This window comes from Aricia agestis, chromosome 1 (assembly GCF_905147365.1).
Source record: "Aricia agestis chromosome 1, ilAriAges1.1, whole genome shotgun sequence".
Taxonomy (NCBI): domain Eukaryota; kingdom Metazoa; phylum Arthropoda; class Insecta; order Lepidoptera; family Lycaenidae; genus Aricia; species Aricia agestis.
Genome location: NC_056406.1, coordinates 396716 through 413285, shown reverse-complemented (window position 1 = coordinate 413285; position 16570 = coordinate 396716). Strand labels below are relative to the sequence as shown.

The 16570-nt window shown below is 43.9% G+C and overlaps 1 protein-coding gene across 1 annotated transcript; it reads left to right on the top strand.

Annotated features, from left to right (window-relative positions):
- Window positions 1-5906: 5906 nt before the first annotated feature.
- Window positions 5907-12971, top strand: LOC121730497. Its single transcript, XM_042119560.1, has 6 exons — window positions 5907-6194; window positions 8504-8577; window positions 8821-11704; window positions 12005-12107; window positions 12277-12420; window positions 12710-12971. Exons 2-6 carry the CDS (start codon window positions 8575-8577, stop codon window positions 12861-12863), a joined length of 3288 nt encoding a protein of 1095 aa, XP_041975494.1. The 5' UTR covers window positions 5907-6194; window positions 8504-8574; the 3' UTR covers window positions 12864-12971.
- Window positions 12972-16570: the final 3599 nt, after the last annotated feature.

Below are 16570 nucleotides of genomic sequence, written 5' to 3'. Positions count from 1 at the left end.
AACACTGGAAAAATAAAAGCAGAAAAAGTAGTTCTTCATTGAAAAACATTGTTTATACGCTGACGATCTCGGCAAGAATGTGGCTTGCGCATGCATGTGGTAGATAAGTCAGTGTTACGTCATTTCATGCGAGAAGCATGCGCTAGCAAAACTGTGACACATGTGGTAGGCACCTTAATATCATGACACAATTTATCAAAACGTAAACAAATCAAAAAATCATAAACTAAGGAGTTGTAGAAAATAATATAAAAAAGGTTTTAAAAAAGAAGTCTAGTTATGTACACTTCAAAACACGCGTCTTACAACTTGTCGCGCATGTGCGAACATCTCGCGTCGCGGTCGCGTAGGTGTGCACGGCGCCGCACTATGGAAAATCGTAGAACTAGAGCATATCATAAATGGTTCTTAAAAATATCACAATTTGAATGAAATATTTATTGCATTCGATGCTCTAATAACCAAATAATCCTAATCAGACATTTTTTTGTACTAAAACTGCATAAATACTTTTTTTTCATATGTTGAAGTAAGTTGAAGTAGCGGATGGCTCATTCAAATGTTTGCATACACATAATTGAAATGAATATTGTGAAAAAAGTATTTAGCACATGCATGCAGTTTTATACATTTTTAAAAAGGATATTTTATGTTCTTAATAATGAGCTATTAACTTTTTTTAACATGCTTAGAAAGTACTTACTTAAAAATTGACATACCCTATTTTTCACTTTTCTTTTTTTTCGTCGGTTTTCACATTTACCCACGTCTCCCCACGCGCAACTTTATGTGTTATTTGATAGCCTAACTATTCATAAATGAAAAATTAAAGAAATCAACTGCGGAAGTTTGCGGTCTTGGAAGTTATGGGGAAAAATGTGATAGAGGTCGGAGTAGAAAAGTCGGTATCTTTTGCGGTTACTGCTGACATAGTGTGCAAAATCAATATTAATCACAATATTTTGATAGCAATAGCTTATTATACCTATTCTATTCTGCACTCGTCGTGCGTGACTCGTGAGTAAATAGGTATGCATAACATTGATATTAGTACGTATGTCATATCTAAAAAACCAGTATATATAAGGGGAAGCAAATATCTTCAAACTGCACACTTCAGCGTGTATTTCATATTGAGTGACACTTATTTAAATTGGTTATTTCCATTAAAATGTCAACTTTCAACTGTACTAAGGGCGATTTCATCATTCCCTATAGGGATCGATATATCGAGCGTGGCAGTACCTTGGAATCGTTGTCCATAGTTCTACAGCAAACATTAAATGTTTCTGAAAACAACTCGTGTTTTGTAATTGGTGACATTCAAAGACATATTCTGCCTTCTCTCAATAAGCGCTGGGGTCGAGCATCACGGAAAAAGGACAAATTTATTCGGAATAATACAAGCTGACTGGAGTCAGGACATTCAGTACAGTTTCCGGAGTCTGAAGCACATTCACTGCCATCAACTTCTGGTGAACGAAGAAGATAAGTGGAAACTCAAGTGATGGAAATACAGCACGAAGGTTCTTTTACAATTACACTTGCTCGGCGAACATAATAGGTTTTGATGAAACATTTATTAAACGCTTGTATATTATTTTACAATCTCTATCTTCTGGAATGATGATCGATCCCGAAAAATTTGGAGTTTATGCCTTAGAAACTGCGCGAATTTATGTTAGTAACTATGATTGGTACTACATGCCATCCTCCGTGCACAAATTACTTATACACGGAGAAAACGTGATCAAAAATTTTTCTGTTCTTCCTATTGGGCAACTGTCGGAAGATGCACAGTAGTCGCGCAATAAAGACTACAGAAATATGCGCCTGCACCATGCCAGAAAATGTTCCCGTATAGCTACAAATGAAGACGTATTAAAACACTTCTATATACTTCAGATCTATACCTTTCAAGTTTAATAAACCCTTATGTGAGAAATGTGAAGGATCTTGATGAAGAGGCACAAAGTCTTTTGAAGGTGGTACCTGAAGGTGATCCTACATTTACACCGGAAGTAATTTTAGTTACTAATATCTACGGCCACTAATACGATGTCCCTATGTTTTCTTTTTTTTCATAATTTAATTATTAAATAAGATATGAACGTTCTAAAACCCAAAAAAATGGCCAGATTTTCCGCTGTGTTCAAACGTCCAGAAAACAGATTTGGCTAGATTATACAAAAAAATCAAAACATAGGAACACAGCTCAAGCCTTTTTTTAATCTTTAATGAAAAAAGTACTTAAATCGGTTAAGTTTTGGAGAAGGAATCAGGGGACAACGAATCGTTGATTTTCTGGATTTTCTGCAGTTGTCTCTATCGCGTTCTGCGGTATAGGCTTGAGGTAAGGGAGACAGCTATAGATATTACACGTGCTTATTTTTCATTTCTCTAGCCCCTGGTGTATCCTCTTAATCGTGGGAAGTTGTAGTTTTTACCATGAAATCTACTTAACTGCGTTTGTACCGCATGATTCATAATACATTGCCGCTTTAGTTATAGAGCCCGTTCTGTTTGTCCGCTATTGAGCGCGCAATGGAATGAAATGAAGCAAATAGTGTTGTACATATTCTCTATTCTAATTAATCGATTTTCGAAACAGACATGACACAGAGGAATGATAATGTTCGCTTTGGGATATTTTGTGACTCGGTAATTATATTTCATGTAATATGTATTTATGTTCTTGTTTAGTGATTTAGTTTAGAATAATATAATATATTACTATCTGTCCTAGCAAGTACGTATCTTTAGATTTATCATTCCTCTGTATATTAACTCGAATAATAATCGATAAAAAAATCGATATACCTATTAAAGTGGCAAAAGAGACGGGGCGCGGCGATGCCTTTGAATCGATTCCACGCATACGGGAACACTAAAACGCTCTTGTGACGGCACAGTAGGTATGAAAAAAGTGACACGCTCGTGTTCATACAAATTGGAGCGACATGGCGTTTCTAACTAGATCCATTTCTGTGTTCAAAATAGTTATTCAAGATTACGACAGATGGCGCTTTATAAGTAATATGATAATAAAAGCTATATAGGTACGGTTTTAGCTATTAAACGTGTTTAAGACAAAGTGTATAACGGTTTTCAGTATTCAAGTATAATTATTGCAATAAACTTATGCAAAATTATACGCATTTACGTCTGTATTATCTTTCAAAGATTTGGCCATCTAGTGTCAAGTAGTATAATTAACGCTGAAAGCTAAAATGTTCTAGAACTTTTATATTTAAAATTACATTTAAAATTATATACACATGAAATGTGATGGTATTTATATTATCAGAACGTCCGTCTGAGTGTTTTCGACATTGTAAAACACAATACTTCATCCTTTCCTTGTTAAAAACGCAAAAAAAACACCAATTTATTGGGAGTCTCGTTACATGTGTACCTGACAAACGCTGAAAGCGTACTGACGTCTGACTTAAGAGGATACAACAGGGGCTAGAGAAATGAAAAAAAAGTACGTGTAATATCTATAGCTGTCTCCCTTACCTCAAGCCTATACCGCAGAACGCGATAGAGACAACTGCAGAAAATCCAGAAAATCAACGATTCGTTGTCCCCTGATTCCTTCTCCAAAACTTAACCGATTTAAGTACTTTTTTCATTAAAGATTAAAAAAAGGCTTGAGCTGTGTTCCTATGTTTTGCTTTTTTTGTATAATCTAGCCAAATCTGTTTTCTGGACGTTTGAACACAGTGGAAAATCTGGCCATTTTTTTGGGTATTTGAACGTTCATATCTTATTTAATAATTAAATTATGAAAAAAAAGAAAACATAGGGACATTGTATTAGTGGCCGTAGATATTCAGGAAAAAAATTATAACTCTACTAGCATTATCCAGGGAGGAAACAGGGGACAACGTTTGTATGGAAAAAAGGGCGGTGTGCCCGCAATGATGACGTCAGGACCTAGTTGAAAATCACAGTGCACAGTTGCTTAGGCCAGCTCCTCTGCATTAGCTTCATGTTTAAACCAATGATATTCTTTTTTTATATAATATCATTGCTTTAAACCGAAACTTTTACATTTCCAGGCGGCGGCGGACTTCGACTCTATGGCCGAGACGGAGGATAAAAGTGAAGAAAATGAGGACTCACATACGAAGGTACGGAAAAAACGAAACGAAGCGTTGAATTCGACGTTCCGTACGGTTTGTCATCGTGATATCGGTTAGTGGTTACGCTCAAACAAAAACCCTCGTTTGAAAGCGCCCTCAGCGCAGAATGCAGATCTTAACTAGAGCGGGCCCCGGGTGGGTAAAAAAATACCAATTCGACTCCTGGCAACATTAAGATAAAATCACATACAATATAACTATGAGGCATCCCCAATCCCCAATAATCATAATCTGTATGCTTTCCTGCGCACACATATTTTTGACCGACTTCCAAAAAGGAGGAGGTAATACGTTCGGCTGTATGTATGTTCAACGATTACTCAGCCGTTAGCGGTCCGATTAACAAAATTCTTTTTGTGTTGTATAGGGTTTGACTCGAATTTGGTACCATGTTCATAAAAGTGGTGACCTGATGATGGGATACATGAGTAATCGAAGGAACTCCTCAAAATGTATATGGAAACATATAGTGATTTTGATTTTTTCTGAGGTGTTTCAGGCATATACTACCAAAAAGTAAGTAATTTTGCATCAGGATGTATACCCTGGTTCCGAAGGTACCAAACAGAACTTTTGAATTCTTATAGATACAAGTTTGAGGATTTTGGCTTTATTCAAACTACTCCAAGCAAAAGCCAATGAATTGTACATTATTTCTGCTGAACATAGGCTAAATTTTATTTTGGAAAAAATTGGGTTTCGTAAGATATTTGGGTTTTTCGGACGCCAGCAGTGGCGAATTTACAAATTTACCGCCTGTAGGCTATTCAATTTCTGCCGCTCCTATAACTGACCTTTGAAATTCAATACGTTAGTTTAGTTCACAATCATATCCCACCAAAACAATTTTTTGAAAATTTTTTGCCGAGACGACCACACAAGGTTTCACCCTGTGTGGTAGCGAAACGGCGATGCCATACATATTTACTGGTATGTAGAATTTGTTTAAGTTAGGGTCAGTAGAGTTAGGCCGTGTGGATTCAGAAGCTTGGCTTTACATGAGATCACATATCTTTTTCACAGGGTAAACCGTAAACCTAATATGTTCGGGTCAACGCCCGTACAGCGTGTGTTGCCTTATTACCTACTATGCAACTTAGATAATAATGCAACTCTGCATCTTTGATTAATTATTACTTTTGAATAATGTAATAAAGTTTAGTTCACGTCGCGACATCTCACCGAGTGCGTGGCTCGATCTCATATCCCATTTTAGTTATAGTAATAGATCTATGCAATACAGGAATATCCTTTCTTGATCTCTTGTTTATCTATCCCAACCCCGAACATAATATGTGGTCGTCTCGGCAATATTTTACAAGAAATGTTTTTAGTGGGATTTTTTATTTCTGTAAAATTTAAAAATAAATGGGGCTAAATTTGCCGCCCCTCTAAATCTGCCGCGGTAGGCTCCAGCCTACTTAGCCTATTGGTAAATCCGCCACTGGACGCCAGGTGTAAAATCAACAAGAAAAGTTACTTATTTTGCGTACGCTGCCGAAACTATAAAAGATAGAACCATGAATTGTTCTAAGTAATTGTAGATCTTATAAATATCTACCAAACCTTGAATTGATATTGGCGTACCTGGAATTTTTATTATATTATAATTAATTATTTTATTATAAAAAAATATTATATTATAATGTTTATGTCCAGGCGCGAGCGGCGGGCGACGGCGCGGGCGGCTACAGCGGGCGGGCGGCGCGGACGGCGCGGACGGCGCGGACGGCGCGCTCGGGTCAGTACTCAGTACCGCGCACCCGGCGGCGCCCGCTAGCTGGCACTGCCTGTAGGACTCGCTAGTTACTAGTCGGCTGTAAACGTAAACAAGCACACTCGACAATCGACATATTCATTTGGTCGCATCCTTTTGTTTACGTGTAGATTTACTAGTCGAGTTACGAGTAGAGTGCAGGTGTAGTTTTGATTGCGCGTCCTCACCGATATTCCCTGGACCCGGGGGCTGTGCCGGGGGGGCTGTGCCTGGGGGCTGGGAGTGCTGGGAGTGAATCCTAATTCATACGGACGAGTGATCTGTCTCAGGTACGCGTTCTACTAAGTAGAACGCGTTATCCAGGTTTTTGTGTCTCCTAAAAATTTTACTTTTAGTTACTTATGTTGTTTTAGAAATCATTGATTCACTTGTTCTGCTGGCTTTTATAGTTTTAGTAGTTTTACTGGTTGTGTTTAAACTTCAGACTGATGGATTATATATTTTATTATTATTTTTTAATTTTTTATGGAAGACTTACAGTTCATTTAAATTAAGATAATAGTGAGTTAAAGTTAGAATTTAGAACCAATTACAAGTCTTCGCATATGAATTACATTTATTAAATATTCATTTGAATTTTGAATGATAATAATTATTGTCAGTGTTAACAATCTTTAAAGCTGTCGAGATGCGCGAAAGAAAGAAGAAAAGTATTTGCCTTTAGATCTGCTCGTTACGACCCTGTAGATTGCACTACAAAATTACAAATCGTATGAAAAGTAAATTAATTAATATTTTATTATGTGTACCGATTACCGCCTATGTTGGCTTACTGAAACTTACTAGGTACTAGTTACTAGATGAATATAAAAAGCCGAGCATCGTCACAGTCCCGACGAATATGTCAATAAGGTGGGATTTCACCAAACACACATAAAACTTAGTTTTATAAAACTTAGTTCTCCTTGAACGCGTTCATGCTGCGACGTAAATCTCGTTTTGTTTCGATTGGATTTCACAAACATCTTTTGATCGCGATTATTAAATCTAAGTTTACGCGACGTCACGCGATTACTTTACATGTTTTCATCATTTTAAAGGCTTTTCACGTTAATTTAACTACAAAATAGCAAAAAACAATACATAAACTAACAAACGCATGTGTCAAAACTGTCATCTTGACATTTCTTTTGTCTATGTTTTTCGTTCGGCCATGACAGGGCTTGAACGGGTTTTATGACGTTAAACTTCGGACTTTGGGCGTTCAGAAGATAAAACTCGGATTTGCTGTGAACGCGTTCAATTTATGCTGGTGAAATGCATTTCGATGTTATAATCGCGTTTATACGTTTTGAACTGGTTCAGAGTGCTTTGAACGCGTTCCGTTTCTTTGGTGAAATCGCCCCTAAGTGTCTAAACCATAAATAGGCCAGGAGATACTGACACAAAATCGCACTGGCAGCCCAAACGCGTGGGCGTTAATTGAACGTGTCGGATAAATAACGAGTGTCGAACGATTTGTTCCACAAAAATGCTTGCATTTTCAGATAGTCGAAAAAAAATTAGGCGAAAGCGTATTGCCATACTTGTCGGGTGCGGCTTACAGCCCGCCATACCGACGCGAATACGTTAATTTTAATAAAAAAATTAAACCATTTTTACCAGGCTAATTTTTGCATAGCTAATCATCGTCGAGTAGCCATTCGAGAAAACTTATTTTTTTTCGACTATCTGAAAATATAAGCATTTTTGTGGAACAAATCGTTCGACACTCTTTATTTATCCGACTCGTTCGATTAACGCCCACGCGTTTGGGCTGCCAGTGCGAGCGCTATGACAGTAATTTTCCTTTTTGCCTTTACGTAATTACACCCCTGTAAGACCGCCATACTGGTACAAATGACCAAGAATTTTGTGTCAGTATCTCCAGGCCTAAAAGTTATTAATATAGGTACCTAGCGGAATAGAGGAACAATCTCGAGCTGTCAAACGTAACCGAAATTGGTTTCAATATCTGTGTGTAAAATTATGTGTACGTATACACTTACACAAGCATGATTAAATTGTCAACGTGCGGCACGTGCCGACTGGACGTCAAAAAAAAGAGCGCTGCTGTCATGTATCACACGTCTCTTTTTACCACGCAATGTTGCTGATAGTGACATCTCTCTTGCTCAGGCCTTTGTTTTTCTGTTCTGCTAGGTATATTAACTTTATGGTCTAAACACACCATGCCGAAGTTCCGCGGCGGAAGTTCGGCATGATTATGTCAGCAATGTCAAACGCATACAATGTACCGCGACGGAATTTCGGCATGGTGTGTCATCGGTAATTTAAAATACATTGCAGGCGGAATCATGCCGAACTTCCGCCGCGGAACTTCGGCATGATGTGTTTAGATACTAATTTTGTCGACAAGCCTCAAAAATGTTGTGCGAGTTTCTTACGCCGGTTCTTCTCGCCGGGCTAGTTCCCGAACCGGTGGTAGGCATCATGTAGACGTTCAGAGAACATTTGCAAAAATTTATTCTGAATAAAAAAGTTTGAGTTTGAGTTAATGTTCAAGATTAGTTGAATATTTGTATACGTACTTCAAGTATACCTACAGTATAATAAAGTGGTGACCGTTTGACCGCAGGCTACCTGTCGCGGCAGCACGCGCCGCCGCCGCCGCTGTCGCCCTCCTCCGCCTCCACCTCGTCTCTGCTGATGGTACGCTACGACCTTATTCATATTTTTCATTTTCGTAAAAATTCTAACACATAAGTCATATCGAAAAAGACGCGTACGTTTTTATGTTTACTCGCACGTGTTTTTATAATCATAATTACAACCGGAATTATAACTTTATTTATTTGTTATTAATTATACTAGGTATATTTTGGATTTAATTTTATTTGTACTAGTAGGTATAAATTTATAGTAGTGTACAGCCGGCGGTGTTTCCGTCCGCAGCTCCGGGCCAAGCTGACGGCCTTCCCCGGCGCCGTGTACGACAAGGAGCCGGTCGGCGTGTGCGCCGCGCCGCAGCTCTCCGACCTCACCGAGGCCACCGAGCCCGACCTCGGCGGTGCCCCGCGGACTGCGGCCCGCCCCGGCGCGATAGACACGAGCGGCTCCTCCCGGGATACCCGACACAAAATCGCTCCGTCCCCCGTCGCCGAGGACGACGAGACTGACGTGAGCCTCCTGCTCGTCGCCGCGACCGGGGACGCCGGGGACGCGGACATCGTCGACCTGCTGGCTCGGGAGGCGCTGGGGCCCGAGCGCCCGGCCGCCGCCCCGCCCGCCGTCCTGCCCGCCGTCCCGCCCGCCGCGCGGGGGCCGACGATCGTCAGCGACACGACCACCGGCGACTCCACCGTCGACTACGTCGAGAACACCCCGCTCGACGTCCTCGAGCGCGGCGACCGGCCGAGCTTCGACAACCGAGACGTAGAAAACTTTTTCTCCCGCCATCTGGCCGAGAACGGAGACCGCGACGTCGCGGTGAGCCCCGCGCTCGCGAGGAGGATCAACAGGAGCAGCTTGGAGTCCAGCGCCGGCGACGTCGCTTCGACGCCGAGCTCGGCCCACGGTAGTCGCGGGGTGGACCGGGACGTTTTGGATTGTTTGAGTAAAATGTTGGATGAAGTTTGCGAACATTTAGATAGATGCGTGGGCTACCTCCGGGCGGACGAGCGCCGCGACGCGAGACCGACGATCGAAGACGTCGCCGATCCGAGCGGCGCCGGACCGAGCGAGAGGAGAGTCGAGGAGAGAGCATCGAAGAAAATAAAACTTAAATTCGCTGCGAGGAGTCCGAGAGTCGCTAGGAAGGGTGGGAAGGGTGGGCCCCGGAGGAGGAGAGACGTATCGGAGCCGGCTCCGCGATCCACTCGGGTAGAAAACGACAATCGGGACCCGGAGGTGAATCCGCACGAGGTGATCCGTGAAAAACGATCGAAAAATAGTTGTGACGAAGCGCCTCCCTGTAGAACTCCGCAGACGCGCCGCAAGAGAAAGTTATACTCGCCGAAGGACGTCGTGGACGATAGCGCTTCGATCGCCCCCCGGGAGAGCGAGGCCGACGGGTGTAAGAAATTTTTGGACGCGCCCTACAAGGAGATCGAGAACATAAGAAATAAATCTTTGATCGAGAGTCGCAAAAAGATTCGAACGCCGCTGTCGAGCGTCCCCCCGCGGGCTCAGAGATTGAACGACATCTTCGACAGTTTAAAAAATACGATCGAGGGCGAAAGGAACATCACCCTCGTCGCCCGAAACACCCGGAACAGGGGGGCCGTCTACAACTTCCCCAGCGACAGCGACGACGAGGACTTCCGGGCGAAGGAGAACGCGGTCGCGACCGGACGGCGCAAAAAGCGGCCGGCGAGGAAGCCGCCCGCGGGCCGAACCCGACGGAGGCCCGCCGGGAGAGGCGCCAAACGGGACCGACCGCCCGTCGAGCTGGAGCGAGCGCGGACGGCTCCGTCGAGTCCTTTGGAAATATCCTTCGAAGCGGAGCGGCCCAGGGAGCCGGCCGGCGGCGACCCCGAACCCGCGGGTACCTCGCAGCCCGCGATGGAATTCGTCGCGACTGACAGAGACGACGGGGACGCGATCGAAAAACGCAGCGCGAGGCCGCGTCGAAAACGGCGAGACCCCGAGCGCCCTAGTGAAAGCCGAGGCTCGAATATATCGACGTCGGCCCGACCGGTCGACGGGGACGTCACCGGAAGCCCGCTGCCGGGGCTGGTCGTCGAGGAGATCCGCGCGGCTGACGACGTCAACGCCGCGTCGATTTGCAACCTGGAGGGCCTCGACATCACCGCGGACCGGCTCGCGCTCGATAGATCGCTTAGCTCACCGGCCGACACGCGACCCCGCTCCCGGCTCGAGCGGAATTCGCCCGACGCCGCGCCGAGCGGGAGCCGAGCCGGGAAAAAACGTCAACTATCCACGCGGAAAAGAAAGCCGGCCGACGCTCCGGTGAAACGGTGCCCCCGATTACCCGCTCCCGAAACGAGGGCGTCGACCGACGACGCCGACCGCCGCGCCGCCGACTCGGACACCGGCTCCGAGAGGTCCATCGCCACGCTCGGGAAGTCGCCGATAACGGCCCACGGGGACGTCGACGAGGCGCCGCCGAGCGCGCGCCTGCTGGCCCGCCCGCTCACCGAGCGCCGGGCCATCGAGGCGGTCGACCTGAGCGAGACGCTGCGGGCCTACTACGACGAGCTCGCCGGGGAGATCGAGCGCCGGGGGGGGACGAGCGGCGGCAGCTCGGGGGGCGGCTCGGTTTCGAACCAATCTCCGGTCGTCCTCGTGGCCCGGCTGTCCCCGGAGGTCATCGGCGGGTGGACGCCGGCCCGTCTCGCCTCGGCCCGAAGCTCCTCCGGCGTCGTCGCGTCCCGGCCGACGTCGAGAGGGGTCGCCTCCGACGCGCGCCGCGAGCGCATCTCGACGATATCGCCGATCCTGCCGTTCGGTGACGGCGACGTCGGTCGCGGGAGGACGAGCGCACGGTCGCGCGAGGGGAGCGGCGCCGCGAAGGAGCCGGCCCGGCAACCTCGTAGCCGGCGGAGCGGCAGCACGCCGAGCTCCGGCGGGTACGACCCGAGAAGTAGCCGCCGAGGCCGCCGAGGCCGCGCGGGAGCGGCCAGCCCGGCCGGGAAGGTCGCGCTCGCGCACGACGACGTCCGAAGCGAGTCGCAGATCGGCTCGGAGGATTCGCCGTCACCCGCCGAGAGCCGCTCGACGAAGAGGAGGAGGCTGTCGGCGATGCCGTCGCGCGCCGACGCCGCGTCCGCCGTCAGCGAGTGGGTGTGGAGGAGCGGCCGGGACGCCTCGCCCGAATGTGAGTCCGCTCTAGCCCCTCATTTATAAAGTTATCTTGATCGTGATCTTATTATTATTATTTATTATGCACCAACATGAACGAGTACCTACGCGCTACTCCTCCGCTAGAAACCGCCGCCCAGAGCACGCTACTCGTTACGTTAGATATTTTCGATCGCTTACATAACCCATCAACTCCCAAGCGGAACCAGGGTGCCGCATAACAATTGAATATCTATTGTGTCTGTGATTCCCACGATCGAGGTTATAAAATGGTTATAAGTATGTAATATGTATATTGTATATTCCAACGTTTAAGACGTGGCGGGGGACGCCGCCTCGCGGGCGCGGGCCGCCGCAGACGCCGTGCTCGAGAAGCTCGACACCACCCTGCAGGAGATACATCACAACACCAGTACCAAGTGAGTTTACATACCTTCTGTCGATGTCGTGTAGATGCGAGGGAGCGAGCGGCCGTCTGCACTCTGCTAAAACTGATTCGTCTGGAGTTTCGTCTAGATATTTTGGAGTTTGAATTATTGTTTGGAAAAGGGAATCGGAATATTTAACGCAGTGTGTGGTGTCGTGTAGGTTGGTGAGCATGTTCGTGGAGGTGGGTCGGGGCGCGGCGGCGCTGCGGGCGGAGCGCGAGCGGCTGTACCGCGCGGCGGTGCGCGACGTGCTCGTCGACGTCGTCGCCGTCATCGACGCCAAGTTCACGGACCTGGAGCGCAGGTAGGTCGCCTCACTCGCCGGTTCTCCACGGTCCACACCGCCCTCACTGCCCTCACCGCGGTGCGACCATTACACCACACTCAACAGTCTACAGTGCATGTATTTATATGCCCGTATTAATACGGCACTCTAGGCTCTACTTCCTTGTTTTGACGGTAAAATCGGTAGCAACATTACACTCGTATCCGACGGGAGGACTCGGAGCGAAGTCGAGGCGCTAGAGGGGCTCGGGGCTCGGGGGTGTAGAGGCGACGGTGTGTGACGGTGTGTGACGGTGCGCGGTGTGCAGGTGCGGCGAGGCGACGGCGGCGTGGGAGCGCGGGGTGCGGGCGGCGGCGCGCGGCGTGCTGCGCGACGACTGCCGACAGAAGCGCGACCTGCTGGCGCTGGTGCGCGACGACCTGCGCGCCGACCAGCGCGCCGCGCCGCGCAGCACGCGCTAGCCCGGCCACATCGTGCACTATTAGAGTATCGTCTTTTAATAATGCAGCGGGTGATTGTCGTCAATTTAAATTATTGTTGAATCAACTCAAAAGGTAAACCTTTTGAGTTGATTCAACAATAATTTAAAAAAAATCTTATTTTATAAATTATAAAATAATCACTGAGGTTAAGGGTCAATTCAGACCGCAACGCGACGCGTAGATGCATTTCTAAATTTATATGGATTTGACAGATTTGCAAGACGTCTCACGCAACTGAAATCTGTCAAATGCATACAAATTAATGCCGCGCCGCGCCTCGCCTCGTCACGTTGCGGTCTGAATTGACCCTTAACCTCAGTGATTATTTTATAATTTATAAAATAAGATTGTATTTTGCGTTAAAAAAAGAAGCAGCAGTATATTGATTTTGTGTTCCCCGTCCTGCTAAAACTATTTATACAACGGGAATGCTTACACGATGTTTTGTCCCCGTCTGACACGGTGAAAAATACCCTCGATAGGCAAGATAAAGAACGACATCGTGTAGCGTCTCTGTTGTATAACTATTTTTATTAGAATGGGTTAGTTATGTTATGCTTAAACGAGTATAATATAATAAGTTTTTTTTTTAATTAATAAGTAAATTGTTATGTCTAAACAAGTTAATAAGTAAAGATTTATTTTTATTGAAAAGCTTCTTTTACTATCTACAATTATTTTTTTAAGTAAAACCATATTCGCATCGGAGCCTCAGAGGCGACATTCTGTAACAACGAATTGTGGCTATAATACCACAGTGTAAAATGTAAATAGATACAGTGGTCCAACGCCTTTGATGTCGCGCGAAATGCCGTTTTTGTGTAGGTATTCGTCATTGCAACAACCCTGAAGCTTGTCACAATTATGTGTTTTATTATAATCTGTTCCACATTTTGTGTATTCGTAGTATACGGTATGTAGAGTTCCAGGAATAAAACAAAAAAATATACTTATATAGAAGTATTAGTAATGAGTTTTATTAAAAAAAATACAAATGCGTATACAAAAGCTCAGGGTTCGCATGATATACTTACCTATATATCAATTGATACTTATATTATTATGAATCATGATATATAATATCAATTGATATTTATGCTTGATATATATATTTAAAAATGTAAAATAATGTTTAAATGTAAAAACAAGTCATAGTCTAAATACACAGGTCTTATTTTCCGAAAGTTTCACAAGCCAAGGTCATCAAAAACCTACTATTTGACACGACATTAACTAATCGTAGCCGTCGACGCGGCTTGTAACTTAAGGTGGCTTTCGGTTCTTTGCCGCGAGCGACCGCGGCCGATAAAAATTCAAATAAAATGCTACTTTATGTCATAGAATATAAGTGTCATTTTCTACTGACATTTTGGTGGCGACCCACGCTGCCGCCGGCGGCGGCGTAAAAGCTAGTTGGTAGAGTAAAATGAAACCTATCGCCTATGTGATAAAGTGGCATTTCGATTGAATTTTCATCGGTCGCGGTCGCTCGCGGCAAAGATCCGAAAGCCACCTTTAGGCTTATGACACCCACGTGACTTAAGCCTAAGTTACAAGTGACTTTCGAAAGAAAATTCCTAGTTTGTTTTTTTTGTTTTTTTTTTAATTTATTGGGAGCTGGAAACGAGTCCTTTGCTCCAAAAAAAATACAATAATAATACAAAATACAACAGATTAAAATTAAAAAAAAGGAATGTCTTTCTTCTATGTTGGTTCTCACCACAGGCTCTCACCAATGTTCACACTAAGCACTATTTACAAAAAAAAAAAAAAAACAAAACAATACGGTACCTATTTACAATTATTTTTAAACTTTTTCCATCGTTGAGCATATATAACGGTATAAACATTTGAAGAAATTGTAATTAGACAGTAAATCTTCTGGGCGGCGGGGTTTGAAAAATCTTTCTTTATGTCACTTTACCATTTACCCTTATTAACCTTTACTATATTCCAGATTCTTTTCCATAGCTCAAACATTTCATCTTTGACAGTCAAAAAGAGGTCTGTAAATGGCACTTTTATGATTTCCTTATGATGCTCATCTGGTGGTCCTCTAGAGGCTGTATCCGCCCTTCCTTGTTTGTTATTATACCAGTGTTGTCACAACTCACATCTACCTATTTCACCGCCCTTCTACCTATCTACCAACCTCGGTATCAAATCTACCTATTTTTCGACATATTGTTAACGCACAAATATTAAACGTTACAGACTCCTCAGATACCATTTTGGTATAAATTGTACCAAAATGGTATCCAAGTCGTCTTGGTACAATACTTCCTTCAACAATAATATTATCATTTAAAAACAAAAACGGACCGCTACTACACGAGCTGCAGCTGTTCTGAGCCATTCGATCACTTTTGAAACGCAGATTAGTCTGTGAACGGTCAACAATCAATACATTTGTTTTTTTCGCGAACCGGAACTTTTACCGGAACGTTTACCGGAACGTTTTGGAACGAAAAGGCGTATTTACACGGTTTAATCACATTGAAAGCAATTTTGTTAAAAACCACTAAGCAATAAATATTCAATACATAAATACTAAAGACGTAATAATACGCAATAATTAATAATATTATGTACTTAATACGTGTACACTGTACGCAGTACGTGCATTCAATACGTGACAATGCCATGAAAAGAATGAATTTGAAAGCAATATTGAACAGAAATTGATAAAAAATTTACTGATAATATGAGGGTGGTAGATCTACCAATTTTTGGTTCCAACATCTACCTAATTCTACCAATTTTTGGCATGACATCTACTGATTTTCTAAAACTCGGTGTGACAACACTGTATTATACTATAATATTGTTATACCATTTATATTATGTGTCAAGTTAATTCGACTGTATCATGTGTGAAGTAAACTCGAATTAATTCACTTTTTTTGAACTGGTTAAAAAACAAAAGTCATTTTATGGATTTAAGACTAAGGCCAGTATAAATAGTCAGTACTTAAGATGCGACCCGATCTCAAGACGCGGTTCGGCTCTGTGATTGTTCCAAATTTTGACAGCCAACCAATTACGGAGTCTGAACCGTGTCTTGAGACCGAGATGCATCTTGAGTACTGACTATTTATACCGGCCTTAAATTGATACTCAAAAGTATCTATCGTTTAATTTATTTGAAAACTTTGAATATAAAAATAATAAATAAATGAGTTTAATTAGTATGAACCATTTTAAATAAGTAGAGGCACGCGCCGCACGATTGCTCTAGACGTGTTCGTTGGACCACTGTATCTGTGATAATACTGTGACTAAACCTGTCATAATATATTAGCCAATACAACGGAAATAAAATAGAAAAACATAAAACCGAGTTTAAACCGGCGCGGCGTGAAACGGCGTGTTTCGCCGAGTGGAGGGCCGAGTGGAGGGCGGAGGCCCAATCCCCTACCCTATTACTTCGACAACTACCACGCTCGCAAATGCGAAAGCGATTATTATAATGTAAAAATGCTGATCTGTTCGATGTACCTCGTAACAGATAGCCTATCCGGCACTTTACCAGGAAGTGGTGTAACAGGCCCCTTATTGTATAAATTATCTGCTATAGAAAGAATAGAAAGGTTAACAATTTTGTTAGTCTTGATAAAACTCGAGAACGGCTAAAGCGGTTTGGATAATTTTAGTTTTTAAATATTCGTGGAAGTCCAGGGAAGGTG